This window comes from Phocoena sinus, chromosome X (genome assembly GCF_008692025.1).
Source record: "Phocoena sinus isolate mPhoSin1 chromosome X, mPhoSin1.pri, whole genome shotgun sequence".
In the NCBI taxonomy this organism is placed as follows: domain Eukaryota; kingdom Metazoa; phylum Chordata; class Mammalia; order Artiodactyla; family Phocoenidae; genus Phocoena; species Phocoena sinus.
In genome coordinates, this window is record NC_045784.1 from 93,444,014 (window position 1) to 93,462,648 (window position 18,635).

An 18,635-nucleotide genomic window follows, 5' to 3' on the forward strand; every position below is an offset into this window, starting at 1 on the left:
ATATTCCTCCAGAGAAGATATACAGATTGCCAACAAACACATGAAAGGATGCTCAACATCACTAACCATTAGAGAAATGCAAATCAAAACTACAATGAGGCATCACCTCACATTGGTCAGAATGACCACCATCAAAAAATCTACAAACAATCAATGCTAGAGAGGGTCTGGAGAAAGGGAACCCTCTTGCACTGTTGGCGGGAATGTAAATTGATACAGCCACTATGGAGAACAGTATGGAGGTTCCTTTAAAAATAGAACTACCATACGACCCAGCAATCCCACTATTGGGCACATACCCTGAGAAAACCATAATTCAAAAAGAGCCATGTACCACAGTGTTCATTGCAGCACTATTTACAGTAACCAGGACAGTAGCAACCTAAGTGTCCATCGACAGATGAACAGATAAAGAAGATTTGGTACGTATATACAATGGAATATCACTCAGCCATAAAAAGAAACGAAATTGAGTTATTTGTAGCGAGGTGGATGGACCTAGAGTCTGTCATATGGAGTGAAGCAAGTCAGAAAGAGAAAAACAAACACCGTATGCTAACACATATACATGGAATCCAAAAAATAAACAAAAAAGTGGTCATGAAGAACCTAGGGGCAGGACAGGAATAAAGACTCAGACATAGAGAATGGACTTGAGGACACGGGGAGGGAGAAGGGTAGGCTGGGACAAAGTGAGAGAGTGGCATGGACATATATACACTACCAAATGGAAAATAGATAGCTAGTGGGAAGCAGCCGCATAGCACAAGGAGATCAGCTCGGTGCTTTGTGACCACCTAGAGGGGTGGGATAGGGAGCGTGGGAGGGAGATGCAAGAGGGAGGGGATGTGGAGATATATGTATATGTATAGCTGATTCACTTTGTTATACAGGAGAAACTAACACAACATCGCGAAGCAATTATACTCCAATAAAGATGTTAAAAGAAAAGTGTATGGTATGCAAATGTCAAATCATGTAGAACACCCGGAACTAATGTAATATTATACATCAACTATACTTCAATTTTAAAAATCACCCCGAAAGGAAATAAATAAATTGTACCATGTGTACCCTACCAATAAATCATGTGTATGTCATTTTTTTAAAGAAAGTATGTTGGGTGGAAGAGAGCATATGGGAGTGAGACAGATGTGTGAGAACCACTTCCAGCGCTCCTTCCCATACTATATACCAATCACAGGCACAGAAAGGGCTTAATGAGTAAGGAACACAACACAGCTGCAGCAAGTTGGCAGGGTTTATTGTTAGCACATTCAGTCACCCTTTACCTCAACCTAACATTGCATGACGTTCGGTGGAGTCACTGCTTATCAGCAGCGATTTAGTCTGAATTCTCACACCGTGAATATGTGACCATCACAATACTAAATGGATCTTTTATTCTGACTCAGGAAAGAAACAAACTCAGAAGATAGAATCTATCAAAAACAATTGTCAATAATAAGATTTTTTAAAGGCCTATTTACAGACGAGTGGGAGGAGCTAAGGGAGCCAATAAGGCTTGGTGAAGCATCAATGGACTAGCAACACAGGAGGCCATTTACTATTCCTAGGTCTGAAGAAATAAGAGGAGAGAAGTATTACTGGACCCTGGTAGAGGATGGTAACCATGGGAAAGACCTGGTTAGAGCCAACAGGAAAGAGACTGTCCAATGAGCACCTGGCAACAAGTGCCAAAAATCGCAGCCCAGCAGGGAGAGGCAAAGGCAGTAAGTATGCAGACCTCTCTCCCTGCCCTCTGAACTTTCATGAGCGCCAACAAGTGGCTACACCCCACCAGAAATCAGAAGGCAAGCAAGTCCTCCTGGTAATTCATCCACAGCACTTAGCCCTTCCCGCTCCCTAATTATGTTCTCTGATACTGTTTCCTAGGAACTCCTGGGTAATAAATCCAACACATTGCTTCCCAAAACAAAACACAATCCTAAATAGACAGCCATAGTGGTTAAGAAGTCTCTGCGATCAGACTGCTAAGAGTTCAAGCTTTAATGACCACCTATGGGCTCTGTGACTTTTGGCAAGTTTTTTTTTTTCTTTATAAAATGGGGACAACAGGACCCACCTAGCAGAGTCTTAGGGGGGATTGAGTGAGATGATCCATCTAAAGCACTTTGGCACAGTGTCTAGAACATACTTAAGTACTATGGTACCTATTATCACCATTGTATTATGCTTTTAATCAGAAGCCTCTCCTTTTAGTTTGTCAACTTGCTGAATTCTATGGCACCTGGAAATAAAAAAGCAAAGGCTACACTGATCTGTTCTAATTCTTTCGTTATTTGGTAATTTCGTAATTAGAAGCTAAGAAAAAATTATCTTCCATCTGTAATTCTTAGAAAAACCTGAACACTTCATTGTGTAATCGCAGGCTTTCCGTGTGCAAAAACAATTCTTTGAAAGATACTGGGATAAGATGTAAAGTCTGATCATGATACAAGCAGTGGTGATACTCCCACTGGAGTTTCAGAAGCCTAAAGCGCTAGAATATATTTGATTATACAAGTTAGAAACACTGTGTTAAATATCTCATAATTTATCATTATAAGGCTATAAAATGTAACATCTTATTTTTATAAAAGGCGATATTTCACATAAGGATTTTGAATATCTAGAATTCAACTTTTTTCTCTGGGAGTTCTCTCAAATGACAGTTTCCTTACTCTTTCTTAGCCACCATAAGGGTCAGGAGGCTTGGATTCTAGAATCAGCTCTGCCATGAATCAGCTCTGCAACCTTGGGTACACTGCCCCAGTTCTCTAGGATGGCCTAGGTTGCCTCACTTTTGAATGAAGTCATTAAACAAAATGATCTTTAGAGTGCATTCTACCTTTAAAATATTATGACCAATTCCCAGACTAGGTAATTTGAGCTAGGTCAGTTTCATCGCTTAATTTTCAAGAATTGGCAAACCCTAACAGGCATACACTTCAGAAGTTTGCCATTTCATCTTTTCCCAGTGCTTAGCTAAGATTTTAAGGGACACGTTTGGCCATAATTTCCCCAAAGTAAAATTATTTTAAAATGTAGAAAAATACCTAAGAGTGTTACTTTTTTACAAGTCCAAGGGTAGGCAGTGAATAACATACATTCTGTACTCACCGGGACAGCTGCCATGAGTGAAGGCTTCAGTACAGTACAGTCTCCTTTGCTTCCCTTTTTAATTTTGCTAGACTAGAGTAAAGAAAAAGTAAATAGGATCAAGGAAAGAAACTTTCAGCAGAAAAGGTTATAATTCAAGTATTAACAAGAGCAAACATGGACATTTTTTAAAACATCTTTATTGGAGTATAATTGCTTTACAATGGTGTGTTAGTTTCTGCTTTATAACAAAGTGAATCAGATATACATATACATATATATCCCCATCTCTTCCCTCTTGCGTCTCCCTCCCTCCCACCCTCCCGATCCCACTCCTCTAGGTGATCACAAAGCACCGAGCTGATCTCCCTGTGCTATGCGGCTGCTTCCCACTAGCTATCTATTTTACATTGGGTAGTGTATATGTGTCCATGCCACTCTCTCACTTTGTCCCAGCTTACCCTTCCCCCTCCCCGTATCCTGAAGTCCATTCTCTAGTAGGTCTGTGTCTTTATTCCCATCTTGCCCCTAGGTTCTTTGTGGCCATTTTTTTTTTTTTTTAGATTCCATGTATATGTGTTAGCATACGGTATTTGTTTTTCTCCTTCTGACGTCACTGTATGACAGACTCTAGGTCCATCCACCTCACTACAAATAACTCAATCTCGTTTCTTTTTATGGCTGAGTAATATTCCATTGTATATATGTGCCACATCTTCTTTATCCATTCGTCTGTCGATGGACACTTAGGTTGCTTCCACGTCCTGGCTATTATAAATAGAGCTGCAATGAATATTGTGGTACATGACTCTTTTTGAATTATGGTTTTCTCAGGGTGTATGCCCAGTAGTGGGATTGCTGGGTCGTATGGTAGTTCTATTTTTAGTTTTTTAAGGAAACTCCACACTGTTCTCCATAGTGGCTGTATCAATTTACATTCCCACCAACAGTGCAAGAGGGTTCTCTTTTCTCCACACCCTCTCCAGCATTTGTTGTTTGTAGATTTTTTTGATGATGGCCATTCTGACTGGTGTGAGATGATATCTCGTTGTAGTTTTGATTTGCATTTCCCTAATGATTAATGATGTTGAGCATTCTTTCACGTGTTTGTTGGCAATCTGTATATCTTCTTTGGAGAAATGTCTATTTAGGTCTTCTGCCCATTTTTGGATTGGGTTGTTTTTTTGATATTGAGCCGCATGAGCTGCTTGTAAATTTTGGAGATCAATCCTTTGTCAGTTGCTTCATCTGCAAATATTTTCTCCCATTCTGAGGGTTGTCTTTTCGTCTTGTTTACGGTTTCCTTTGCTGTGCAAAAGCTTTGAAGTTTCATTAGGTCCCATTTGTTTATTTTTGTTTTTATTTCCATTTCTCTAGGAGGTGGGTCAAAAAGGATCTTGCTGTGATTTATGTCATAGAGTGTTCTGCCTATGTTTTCCTCTAAGAGTTTGATAGTGTCTGGCCCTACCATTAGGGCAAAGACAAACATTTACACATGGAATATTATCTCTACTGCTCTGTGAGTTATCTGTTCCAACTAATGTAACCTACAAGTCTGAGGTATGAGTGCCTAAGTGCTTTATGATGTAGATTATTTCTTCTAGCACATTTCAGCCTTTCTTAGAGGAGAAACTCTGATCCAGGATAAAAGAAAATGGGATATCTTGGTAAACTGAGCATTTTTATTAATAACATATCACACATAGCACAGACCATCCATTTTCAAACAAAAACAAAAACAAAAAGCAAAAAACTTCAACTAAGGTAGATAAAGCACTGAAACAAGCCTGAAGATAATTTTAACTTTCTTTGATTAGCCAAAAGGCAAAGCCACATCTCAGTCACCACTATGAACATCAACTAACATCACACAGAAATACTAATTTGATAACATTTTGGCTGACAGAATACTGAAGACAATGGAAGTAATTATTTGTCTCAAAATAATTTTAAAATATGTAAAATAAAGCAATGCTAACAAATCCTCAAGGTTATTTACTACAGCTGCATACTTTTGAAACCAAGGAGAAAGTTTTAGCTGAATTAAAATATCTCATGTTTTAGTAATCTGTTCTCAGCCAAACACTGTAACTTAGTATGATCATGCCAATATACTGAAAAGCTTGTCACCTGGTCAGAGAGAGTAAGTGGAGAAGAATATCCAATCCTACAACCATAGGTAAAACAAGATATCTCTGCTGTCAATTCTAGTACATGAGCCAAAGGCAGGTAGCCAATATATGTGTCCTTTGGTCTAAAACAAAGTAAGAGAAACATTTTAGCCATTCTTACAAAGACACAATGAGAAACATCAATGACCTTATCGTTTTAATACAGACTAGAGAATGCCAAACATGAGCTCTGATTTCTAAGAAGAAAGCTGAATAATTCTCTCTTACCCCAGTCCAGGAATTCTCTCACACTGGCCTGTCATTCCAGCTATCAAATTACTATGATGCATCATCACTCCCTTAGGTCGGCCAGTAGAACCGCTGGTATACATGACGATAGCCAAGTCCGAAGGAGTTGGTCTATTTGGAGGAACGCTTGCTAAATAAATGACAAAGCACCAAAATTTCTCTAGTTTACAAGTCAAATTGCTAAGCAAAGGTAAGACTTTCAGATTTTGGCGTAATGGTAAACTATTTAAAACAAATACTCTCTACTGTTAATCACCACGAAAATGGTTATCAAATTCTGGTTACCTGCAATGAGGATTTCAAACTCAATCTGGCCCATCTTCTGGATGTTTAACCTAATCCCTGTCTGTTCATACCTCTCCACAGTGCTGTTTACAGGGCCTTGTTGTGGAAAGATATCTAAGATTCGGACAATCAGGGAGATAGAGTAGTTTGTGTGAGCTCCTCAAGCCTCCGTTTTCTCATCTCTAAAACGAGACTGTTGGACGAGATTATGGTTCTTAACCACTGGTGGGCATGAGAATCACCTGTGGAACTTAAATAAAATACTATCTCTGGACCCTAGTTCTGAAAATTCTGATTCTATATGTCTGAAATGGATCAAAGGCTCCACAGGTGACACTCGTACACACTCCTGATTGAAAACCACTGGACTTGATTCACTCACTCCTGTAGTTAGAATACTTAGTATGTGTCTGGATTGGGGATTCTTTTGCATCTCCCAGAATTAGTGCTTTTTCCCCTATCAGGGCATACCATACTTTGACTCTTTTTAACCAAAATCAGACAGGAATTTTTGGAAACTAAGAAAAAGAGACAGTTTAAAGGGGTTTACAAGCCCTTCATTTCCTACCAAAGGTAATATCTAAACAGCTTCTAAACTTCGTTTCTTCTTGCCCTCTGTCTGCAGGTAGGAACGTTTAATCATAAGGGTCCTGAGCCCCAGTGCCATCTCTGCTTATTGAATGATTGGGGGAGGGAAATAGAGAGGTCTTCCCAACAGAATACAGTCAGCCATCTTGAGCAGGAATCTGCAGGCTTTCTTTGCAAAGGACCTGACAGTAAATATTTTAGGCTTGGAGGGTCATATGGTCTGTGCCCAAACTACCCGACTTTGTTGCTATAGAGTGAAAGGAACCATAGGCAGTTGTTAAACAAATGGATGTGACTGTGTTCCAATCCAACTTCATTTAGAGAAACAGATGCAGGCTGGAGCTTGTTAACCTGTCTGTTAAGAGTTGTGCTTCTCAAACTATCTGCTGTGAGGACCCTTTTTTCCCCTAATAATTGATGGATGGGTGCATTTGTAAAATACGATAAAAATGAATTCCTGGAACAACGCAGTTAAAAAGACGTAACGTAGAAGCTTAAAATTTTTAGATGAAACAGGCAACAAATTACATTTCAATAAATATAATTAGAATAGTCACACGCAGGGAAAAAGAATTAGAGAACCTGTAAATGTTCCTTGAAAGTATCTTTCAGCCTATTAATAAAGAGAACTGCTGTTACAAGACGTAACATTTTTTGTCATTCCACGATATTAACTGAACAAAAAGTTGAGTGAAATTTCAATTCCCCGTTTATTAACTGCCTACATGCACACTCTAAACAAACACTGTGTGTGTGTATATATATATATATATATATATATATATATATATGTGTGTGTGTCAATATTTTAAATTTTAACGTGACATGAATTTGCTTCCAGCTCTTAATCTATCTAACCTAGGCTGGATGGACAACAGTGCTGCCCACAAGAGATAACGTATATCTAAACTGTTCATATAGTTTTTTAATAGCTTTATTGAGGTATAATTGATAATATAAAGAACTGAATATATTAATGTGTACACTTTGATGACTGACCATATACAAACATCTGTGATACAATCACCACAATCAGGGCAACAGGCGTGTCCATCACTTCCCTAAGTTTCCTTGCGTTCCTTTGTTGTTGCTGTTGTTTTGATTTGATCTTTAAGGCGACATCAACTCTAAGATTCTAACATGCTAAGTTTTAAACAGCACACTGGGGCTTCCACTTTCAAGACAGTGTATTGTGCCAACCCAGTAATCTCCTTTCCTTTCTAGAATACACCAAAATAACGAAGAATCCCCAGGTATATGATCGCAATTAAATAAATAAAAGTTTAATAAGGTTGTTGAATGCTAAAAAATGAGTTTATACTCTGTATGATACTATAATGATAATACATGTCAGTATACATTTGTCCAAACCCGTAGGATGTGTAACACCCAGAGGGATCCCTAATGTGAACTATGGATTTGGGGTGATAATGATGTCAACGTAAGGTCATCAATTGTAACAAACATACTACTCTGGGATGCTGATAATGGGGGACGCTGTGCACGTGTGTACCTTCCCCTCAATTTTGCTGTGAACCTAAAACTGCTCTACAAAATAAACTTTTTTACAAATCAGTTTATAAAATGAATCACATTTATATATACAAGTTAAAATAACCATTTTAAACAGTATGATTTAGTACTGAGATAACCAAAGATAAAGCTATACTTAAATGGGGTGATGTTAGTGCTCCTTAAAGGTATCTACTGTCATAGTTTATAAATCAAGCAAATAGGGACTGCATCCTTCTTCTGATGACTGATGGAAGCGGCAGCAGTAGATATGTCAAGGGTCTTCTCAGGCTAAGCACACAATGTGACACTTCACTTCTTGTCATCATCATAACAACTGTCTACTCAGGTAAAGTATCACCCCAAACATGTGTGTCTTATTAACTGTAGAGATGAGTGGACTAGGTGGGACCTGTGGTCTATCATGCTCTGGCTCACACAAAATTATGAGGACCAATACCCCCCACAGTTTTGTGCCAACAAATCCCTACCAATCAGGACTTCCCAGTCAAGTTTACCGCGATCTTGCAGGGTCAACCTGGTGTTGAGAGATAATTCTCCACGGGTCTCTTGGGTTTCTGTACATCTTGCGAGCAGAGGCACTGACTGTTCCAGGCTGTCTTTGCGAGGATGACTGCACAGTGAACAGCCTTGGAAGACAGAGAAAGTGTCTCCCTCCAGAGCAAAGAGCAGGCATGTTCACTGTCCAGTACAATAAAGATAATATCTTTCCCCAGAGCAAAGGGCAGGCATACTTATGCCTATGATAAAAGACTCGGACTACTCATCTAGTAGAGTATTGTGATCTTCTCATTAAACATGAGAAAGAAAAATATTTCCGTGGAGTACTTCATTTGCTCAACCCTCTGTCCTGATGACCAACTGCCACTTTGATATAAGACACACTTAACTTGTTTCAAATGAAATACCAACTACCGTATCAGTGGTAGAATAAGCCAAGTATGGTTTTGGCAAACAGCTCTGCAACCTCTGAGACATGATGAAAATCAGCAGCATTAAGCATTAAAAAAAAAAAAGTTTACTGAATGGAAGGCCTGAGATCTTTGCCTTACGTGAGTCCAGTTTGGAAGGTTACAGTGGGTTTCTTTGAAAAAAGAGAAGTTTGGCAGCAACTGCCATAGGCCTCAGCCATTTAGTAACATTTCAAATAGTGGTTACCTTTTGGAGGAGAAAGGGAGAGAAAAATCTTCATCGTATATGGTCTTGAGAGTTTTTAAACACTTTCAAAGTTTTCTTATTGAGTTATACAACACTTGTTTTAAATCAGAGAACTTTACAGCTTTCACTTGCATTACTGCTTTTCCTAACCTACTGGAATAACAAGCCTTGAAGAGATTAATACATTTGTTTTAACTGCTTTACTTACAGTTTTCTGGCTTGGATCCCAACTCTTCTACCGATTGCATGCTGTGAATCTCAAATCCTTCAGGGTATTCTGCCTTATTGATCGTCTTATTATCCACATAAATGATACGTTTAACACAGTTAATATCTAACAATGCCGTCTGTTGAGCAGAAAGAAAATCCAGTTATTAAATATGGGTATGCAATAAACTCAATTCTTGAATATTCTCCTATGCTGTCAAACACTGCCATGAATTAAAAGAAAATTTCGTACTTACCTTAAGTTTACTCTCCAGAAGTTCGACACTAGTAATCAGATAGGTAGCCTCAGATTCATTTAACCCGTGAACTACAGCTTCTTTGCCAAGTGTGGCATATAAAGTCACAACTACATAATAAAAAATGAACACAAAAGTTAAATGATAAACATTTCTTAGATACATTATTTAAGTCAACTTTTAATGACAGATATACTCACAGATGCAAAGACATTTTATAATCTCATTTGATTTCATAGTCTCTGCTATTACCCTTCAACCTTGCCTCAAACTTCCTGGTAGTCACAAATCTTTCTTACAAATTTTCGGGCTTCTAACTTTTTAAACCTAAAGAAACCCAGAAATACTGGAAGTGCCACAAACTGGGCAAAAATCATCAGTCAATTCAGTTTCTCAAGGCCAATAGGTTCTGGCTGAACACCTGCTTGGAAAACAAGAGGCTCTCAGGACAATTTCACATGTAAGCAAAGCCCACTCTCTCCCCCTCCAAAAACACCAGGCACTTACGAGGAAAGTTGTACTTAAAGCAGGTCTGTGCGGCAATCATCCATTCAGCCCTGGTCTCACAGAAAATGGCAATAGTGCTCTTTGGTTTCAGTCCCAATGCAGCGAGTCCACTACCAAAGTTATTCACTCTGTGGTTCACTTCGAGATAGTTCATCCATTTATAATTCCCAAGAATTAACTGTTAAAGTGAGACATTCTGTAATATTAGCATATGTACTCAAACAAGCAATTAATATACTATTCAAAGTGTAGAACTCTAAAAATACTCTTAAGTGAATTACACAGATGCTGTGAGCACCTTCTGAGAATTAGTTACGGGCACTATAATGGAATGCCAGCATGTTTTAAATGCACTTGATTTATAATAAAGTGTACCTTCCCCTTTAAAAACAATAGAAAGCACAAAAATGCTTTACCTTCTTAAAAACCTTTCCATTTGGCTGCATTTCATTTTCTTCACTTAGGATTTCCCTGGTCCCCAGGCTGTCCTTCTTCCCAAACTTGGATACGGCATGATCGAATAATTTATCCAGGGTGTCTGCTCCAGGGATGTCTATGACAGCTAGTGAGTCGAAGTGCGTGACAGAGCGATACGGACTTCCAGGTTTGTCTGAGGTGGGCTTAGCTTTTATTCTCTTTGCCATAGCGTTTTTCTTCTTGGCATTGGTAAGAAAATACCACGGAATAAATACAAGGGCACTGTATATTGTTATTAACAAGTGGATAGGCAGCAAAATAACGGTGAGCACATTTTGCTTAAGTTTCATAGTGGCAAGGCTTCTAAAATGGTGTTTATTTCTTGTTATTCTTTGGCTTCAGAAAGCCTGATTTTGCTGAAGAAGGCAATAATGGAAGCAGTAGTGAGAGTAGCAGAAGAGTCAAGGCAGTTCAATTTTAATGATACAGACAAGAGTTAGTAATCTTTGGAAGCCAACAATAAAGTACACCTGTAGGCGAAGACAACGAACCAGGCAGAGAGCAGGGAAAACAAAACAAAACAAAAACAAAACAAAAGAGTATTAGCAAGTTGATAGACCATTGATTTAAATACTCAGGTCTTTATTAGTTTCTATAATTGATTTGATACAAGGAAGCGGAAATAACTGGTCTGAAAGACTGGCACTTTCCAGTTTTAATCATTCTGGCCATAAATTTTAAATTTAATTTTTATAGGTTTTTAGGTATACTACACATCACTCTGTAAGTCAGTCGTGTAACACTTATAGGGCCTATATGAGTGCAGGCATGTGGTATTTAAGTTTGGCTAAACTTGGGGAGAGTAGTGAATGCCAAATATTGAGGTTTCTCTTAAATATGTATATGTAAACTGGACAGCTTTAAATAGGATTTGGTTTTGTTTCCAAAAGAGAGAAAACTTCTACCAATTTTGGTTTATTTCTCACAGATCAAACCAGAAATATTATTCTGAGTTCTTCTTTAAAATAATTTCTTGGTAATGCTATTCACTACCTCCTATCCCCCAAACTGGAGCAATACAATCATAAAATCATTTCCTACTTGTCCACTTTTGTGCTCAAAATTGCACTAGTTGCCTGGGAGTGGTAGTATTAAGTCCAAAGTAGTGTAAGTCCTGGCCCTTGCTCATTACGAGTTAACACTTGTGAGGCCATCAGCACACAAGATAGGTCCAGTGTTTTCAAACTTTGTTTGCAGGAGAAGGTGTGGCAGCAAAACCATTTCTTCAAATAAACGCTCACGCAGACTTCCCATATATAGACACTACAGTGGAACTGCTCTGGCTGAAGCAGGGATTGGGGGTGCCCAGAGTCCCACCCTGGACTTCCTGGAATCCCACTCCCAAAGTGACCACTGGACCCTTTCCGATGAAAAGCCTGTGGAAATACCTAAGTGCTACGGTGTGCACTGCAAGCAATAAATGCGATAGCAGTTCAGAGCAAGTGCAAAATGGTCCACCGTTACTAGGGGAGGCTTTGTGGAGATTAGACTTAAGCTGGACCTTATGTCAGGGATCTGGAAACAAAGGAGAAAGAATGGAGGTCATTCTGGGCTGGGGAACCACATGATAAAAGATAAAGACGTAGAAATGAAAGGACTTCGGGAGAGGAGAGACTGCCAAAAAAAAAGGACACTCACCTGAGTGGGGCACAGAGTACTCGCTGGCTAAACAGGCCACAGTAGTACAGGGTCTGACAAATCAGGCAAAGTAGTTTTGATTTGATTTGACAGGAAACTGGAGGCCACTGCAGGTCAGAAAAAACAGTGCCAAATGGAAAGGAACTGCAGAAACAGCCTCAGGGAGAATAATGTCTCTCCAGGAACTTGCCTTCAGCTGAGAAAGCTATTTTGGAGAGTGGCAGTGTATTTCAACTACAAAAATTAAAATACTAGTTCACTTTGAGGAGACAAATTGAAGTGCATCCTCCTGCAACTCTTGTGGAAATGGACTACTGACCCCAAGAGAGTTGTGCGTTTTTACACCACACCAACTACTATAAAATGGTTAGCTTAATCCTTAATCCTGCCTCTGCTTTTGTTCATGTTCTTCAACTGAGTGTGGTGAAATGAGCAAGAAACTACAGGTGAAAAGACCTGGGTTTCAGACCCCATCTCTGTCACTGACTGGCGGCTGCGTAACCTTGGGCAAAACAATCTGTCTGAGCTTAGGATCTGACTAGATCGGTAGCCCTTAACTTCCTAGAGGTGATGGGCCCCTTTCAGCATCCAATGAGAACTATGAACCCAGTTCCCCTCAGAAAGATAGGCAAAATGGTATACACAAATTCAGGGGATTCCTGAGTTCCCTGGAATCCATCCATGAACACCAAAGGGTGACACCACCCTTACACTAAAAATTTCTGGCCTAGATGATTTCCTGGGGCCCTTCCAACTTTAATTTTATGATTTACTATACCTAGAAATTGCTTTCTCAGTCTCTTTGACAAGTCTGGTCATTCATTTTTTCAAGACAAGGTACATCAAGTGTCTATCATAGTGCCTGATCCTCAATATGCAAGATTCCCTCTAACAATCCTCTCCTCCATCAGACATTCCATGACTACCCAAATCCTTGATAATCTTTCCTTTTTCTAATTTCCCACATCACTTGAAATGTCTACCACTCATTCTGATCCTTGATTATACCATCATTTTTAAACATCTAAGCACCTAAGTACAGGGCACAGACCAGGAGTTCTCAACCCTATCAAACCCAACACCTCTTTGTTATAACAAATACTTCATAATACTCCTTTATAAACCTTAAAAGACAGTCACAGATGATAGTCCCAGATGATAGTCTACCCACACACACTATTTTTTAAAATAATTCTTTACTGGTAATATAAAGAAGTACTGAAAGGAAATCAATTCAAAATAAATACTTATTTCAATATGTAAATTATCAGGGACAATACCAGAAGTACCACCTCAGGCTCACCCTTGGGGCTGAAGAAGTAGAAGACAGCTTTTGAAGAGCTTACAATCTAGCTAGATTTAAACTGTATTGTATGTGTTCAGTCATTCATGTTGTCACATACACTTAATTTTTTAAACAGATTTGCCTTAAGTCTTGGAGGTAGGGAAACATCTACTTAATCCTCGTAGTACAGAGACACATACACATAAACACACACACACACACACACACACACACACACACACACAGTACACAAGGCTCAAAGAACATTCAGGTAAAGAGAGATCAGAGAGGTCATTTAGTCCAGAAGTTTTCTAATTCTTTCTGGTGGTACTGGGGGCAGGGGGCGAGGCATGGCTCATTCATTTGAATAAAATCTTATGTGGACGTGAAAACACAAGTACAGATAAAAGCAAAAGGCAGAGTTGCTTTGGTGGGGGCACACTGGAACCTCCATTTCAGCTGAATATTTGAGCCACTGATATTGTCTGATCTTTCATCTCAAAGAGAAGCAAATGTTGTGACAGTACAAACTGTAACCAAGGCCTGTCCCCAGTGTTACATCCAGCCTATTGATACATTCGTTAAAAAAAAAAAAAAGATCTGAACACCTACTATGTGTAAGTTTTGAACACTTAACACAAAGATGAGTAAAACATGTTCTCAATCCTTTACATGCACGTGTGCATGTACATATGTGTCCATATGTATGGTAGGGTGCAGGGAGATGAGTTCACAAATATATACGGTAGAATATGATAGATCCCATCAGAGAAACAAGAATGAAACGCTAAAGGTATTCAAAAGAGGGATGAGATTACATCCAGTTTTGGGGGGACAAAAAGAGGGAGGAAGGAGAACCATCCAGAAAGGTTTCACAAAATAGCACAGTATTTGGAGTCGGTATGAAGGATGGATATGTTTTCAAAAGGAGAGGACAAAGATTGGGAAATGAGGACAGTCCTCATGGACTGGGGAATGGATGGGGGCAGAACTGCAGGATGTATCAGAAAACAGCAAGTAGAGTAGCAGATGCTTTCGAGCTTTCTGTGGAAAGTGCTGTTCCCCTTTTATGATCTAAGTCAATGGGAAAATTGAATTATTTCAGAGTCAACGTTACTAGAACGCCACTATACTATAAGAGACACGTGTATGATGATTTGGCAACTCAAGACTATGCACCCCACTATTATGTTAGGGGAAAATGAATTGTTCTCTAAAGAAGAGAAAGTCTGATATCCTGGGTGGTAAACGGACTAAACGAAGTTAGGAAGTCTGGCTTCTAACCTCAGCGTCTGCTCTTATGTGTGACTTCGGATGAGATATATGACCTCTCACCTAAAAGCTCTGTACCAGTAGCATTGCGGGTAAAACAGGAATACCGCTTGTGTTATCTACTTCGTGCCACTGTTGGGAGAATCCTTCGTCTGATCCAGCTTCAATTTCATGAGCATTAATAATCAGTTCCTGGAATACACTTTCGACCTGCTTGCATCTCTCCCTCTTCATTGTACTCACTCAGCTAAACCACAACCTGGTTAAATCCTGTCCGCCACCTAATCTGCACCCGTCCCCATGCAGCTGAATTTGGCTGGAGAAAAACCCAGCTGCGCTGAACGTCCCCCTTTAGATCCGTGATTGCTCCCTCAAAGGGACCCTTGAAGCTGCACAGAAACCATGCTGCCCTAGCATCCACTAGGCCATCCAGAGGCTTGCTCTCCTGGGGTTACACCTTGTTCTCTCTCTTCAGACCACCGAGGCTCCTCTGCTATCCTCATCCTCAGCTGCTGACCTGGCTTACCATTTGGCTGAGAAAACTAAAACCGTCCGAAGAGAACTTCCACAGACTCCCACCAGTGTGTCTCCCCATCTACTCGGATCTGTGGCCATGTGCTCTCTTCTCTCCCATGACTAGAGATGGCCTGGTGATGCTCCTAGCTAAGGCCGACCCCTTCACTTGTGTGTGACACCCCTGTCTAGACCAGAAAGACCTGGCGGTGCCACTCTACTGATTCTTCCCTCTCTCTCCAGCCTCATTAATTTTTCTGGCTCGAATCGGTTCCATCAGCATCCTAACAGGCTTTTATTTCTTTCATCTTAAAAACCACTCCCTCTCTGTAGGAGAAGGAGAAGAGTTGTCTCTGTGCTCTCTCACCCAGCTCCCTCCTCCTATTTTCTCTTGAACCCACTACGCTCAGGCTTTCCCCTCTACCATTCCACAAAATTGCTCTGATCAAGTTCACTGATGACTTCCATGTTGTCAGATCCCAAGGTCAATTAAAGCTCAGTCCTCATCCCCTTTGACCCACTACCAGCCTTTAGCCCCGTTGACCCCTCTTTTCCTGCTGGAAACGTCTTCACTTGGCTTCCAGTAGACCCCATTCTTCAGGTTTTCTTCCGACTTCCCTGGCCATTCCTTCTCCATCTTCTTTGCTGCTTCTTCCTCATCTCCCTGACCTCTAAACGCTATAGTGCTCAGTCCTTGAACCTTTTCTTTATCTATGCTCACTCCCATGGTGATCTCATTTAGTCTCACAGCTTTAATTAGCATATATATGGTGATGACTCTCAAAATGTCCCCCCTTAGCCTGGAGGTCTCCCTTAGGCACCTAGGTTCGTATATCCAACTGTTTCCTCAACAGATCCATTTAGATATCAGTTACATATTCAAATTTAATACATATGTTGAAAATTGAGCCACTGATCGTCCTCCCACAAACCTAGCACACCCAGTCTTGCTCATTTCTGTAGTTCCAGTTGCTTCGACCAAAAGCCTTCGATGACCAGGTTCACTTTCACTCCCCTCTCTTTCTCACACATTCCACACCCAATTCAACAGCAAATCCTACCAGCTCTACTTCCAAAACAGATATCAAATTCAACTACTTCTCACCACCTCTACTGCTACCATCCTGGCTCAAGCCACTATCCTCTCTCACCTGGATAAATGCAATAGCCAATCTGATCTCCCTGCTTCCACCTTTATAATAAATTCTAAACTCAGCAGCCAGAGTGCTCTAGTTCAAGTTCAAGTTGGACCATACCATTCCTCTGCTCAAAACCTTTCAAAGAATCCCCATATGACTCATTCAGAAATACAGTCCTTACTCAGACCTAGGAGACGGGATCTGTCCTCCACCTCAAGTTTCCATCTTCATCTCCGACACTTTTCCCTGCCTCAGTCTGCTACCGTCCCACTTGTTCCTTGCTGTTTCTGGGACACACCAAGCATGACCCTGCCTCAGGGTCCTTGTACATGCTATTCTCTTTGCCTGGAATGTTCTTCTAAGATACCTGCACAGCTTATTCTCTCACCTTCTTTTTGTCTTTACTCAAATATCACCTTCTCAGTGAGGCCTTCTCTAGCCACTCCAAAATCGAACCCCAAGACCTCCTATCCCTTTCTCGCTTTATTATTCTCCTTAGTACTTGTAACTACTATGTCATATGCTTTATTTTTCATGTTTATTATGAATGCCCCCATTAGAACATAAAAGCTCCATGAGGCAGAGAGTTTATTGTTTGCTGCTGAATCCTCCTACAACAGTACCTCTGTGTGTTAACTGTTCAATAAACTTGTTGACTGAAATAAGAACGGACATGGAGGTACTTCCCTGGTGGTCCAGAGGTTAAGAATCCGCCTGCCAAGGCAGGGGACATGGGTTAGATCCCTGGTCCGGGAAGATCCCATATGCCTCAGGGCAACTAAGACTGTGCGCCACAACTACTGAGCCTGCGCTCTAGAGCCCATGAGCCACAACTACTGAGCCCATGTGCCACAACTACTGAAGCCCGAGCGCCTAGAGCCCGTGCTCTGCAACGAGAAGCCACCGCAATGAGAAGCGTGCACACTGCAATGAAGAGTAGCCCCCGCTCGCCGCAACTAGAGAAAGCCTGTGCGCAGCAATGAAGACCCAGCGCAGCCAAAAAAAAAAAAAAAAAAAAGGAATGGACATGGATTGCTCTGAAACTATAAAGTAAAAATGGACGTAAGTGCAATAGCCGGAAGACAACCAACCTTAGTCATCTTCTTAAAAAATCACTTGTCCATGCCAACACTCTAGGAAATGGTATACTCTTAAAAGTCCCTGGTAATTAATTTGAACACGTATTTAGTTGCTTGAGAGAAAATATGAAACTGGAAAAACTGCCTGTTACATGGAGGGAAAGGACAGTTGTTATAAAAGCAAGAGGGTTACAGAATTTTTACTATGTGCTTTTTCAAGGATGCCTTTCAGAGAGGAATGCTGTCCTGCCATGTATGAAGAGAAATACCGCTGTCCCACCAGGAGGACATAAACTCTGAGTTGCGCTTCCTTGAAATCAAGTGATGCATTTGTATTTCAGCTGTAAAAGGGCAGGGCATCAGCTTCAGTCAGGGGATAGCTAATCATTCCTCTTGATGTTCGGCATTCTATATGAGAATCAGATTAATAACCACTTATTGAGCCTGTACTAGGAGCTAGGCACTGTGCTCAGTCCTTTAGATACATTATTTCATTTAGTCCATCAGAAAACCCTTTTGAAGTCATACCCTGATGACACAGCTGATGATATAACAGTCGCAGACAGATCATTTGCCCAAGTTAACGCAGCTAAGTAGGGATTTGGACCCAGGTCTATCTGATTTTAAAGTCCATACTTTCAGCTGTACTGTCTGTGACCTTGGTCATACTGGTATAATCTAAATGGGTGAGAGTGACAAACTTTGTATATGAAAAAAATCCTGATGACAGCTTTGAGCCCTGATCTGTCCTAAAGCCTAAGGCATTTTTATAGGGGAAAAAAAGCCCTTTAGGTGTCTAGTAAGTCCTAGAAGTGTAAGTGAAAATCAGGTGCAATTTTTTTTAAATTTTGAGGTCAAGTTTAATGTCAAGTATTTCATTCCAGTTACTTCAAACGCTCTGAGATAGTTAGGTTAAACACAAAAAGCATTAGTAATACATTAAGCTCCAGTATACAAAGTAAACAAACACTACATACTGATTAAAGTCTGAATTTAAAAGATCTCATCTCTCCCAGCAGCACAGAGAAAAACTAACAAACTGAAGTCAATGCCAAGACACTTTTTTCCAAAAGTTTTATAAAATAGACCAAACCAAGGAAGGATGCACACATCTACTAAGCTGAAACACGTGGTAGGGCAAATTAACTTCATCTGTCCTTGATATAATAATACCT

General features: G+C 40.2%; 1 protein-coding gene across 7 annotated transcripts in view; it reads right to left on the reverse strand.

Annotated features, from left to right (window-relative positions):
* ACSL4 (acyl-CoA synthetase long chain family member 4) overlaps positions 1-18,635 on the reverse strand; it is a 74,289-nt gene that overhangs the window by 24,155 nt on the left and 31,499 nt on the right. The window contains exons 3-10 of one of the 7 annotated variants that reach the window (XM_032619285.1): positions 12,173-12,279; positions 10,474-11,004; positions 10,058-10,235; positions 9,551-9,660; positions 9,295-9,433; positions 5,502-5,652; positions 5,233-5,356; positions 3,124-3,195 (exon numbers count right to left, since the gene is read on the reverse strand). In XM_032619285.1, coding sequence (XP_032475176.1) covers positions 3,124-3,195; positions 5,233-5,356; positions 5,502-5,652; positions 9,295-9,433; positions 9,551-9,660; positions 10,058-10,235; positions 10,474-10,824 — 1,125 coding nt within the window. In that variant the 5' untranslated portion in view covers positions 10,825-11,004; positions 12,173-12,279. Of the gene's footprint in view, positions 1-3,123; positions 3,196-5,232; positions 5,357-5,501; positions 5,653-9,294; positions 9,434-9,550; positions 9,661-10,057; positions 10,236-10,473; positions 12,050-12,172; positions 12,280-18,635 lie in introns of all 7 variants that reach the window. The other 6 variants (XM_032619290.1, XM_032619289.1, XM_032619288.1 and 3 more) reach the window with 6 other exon arrangements.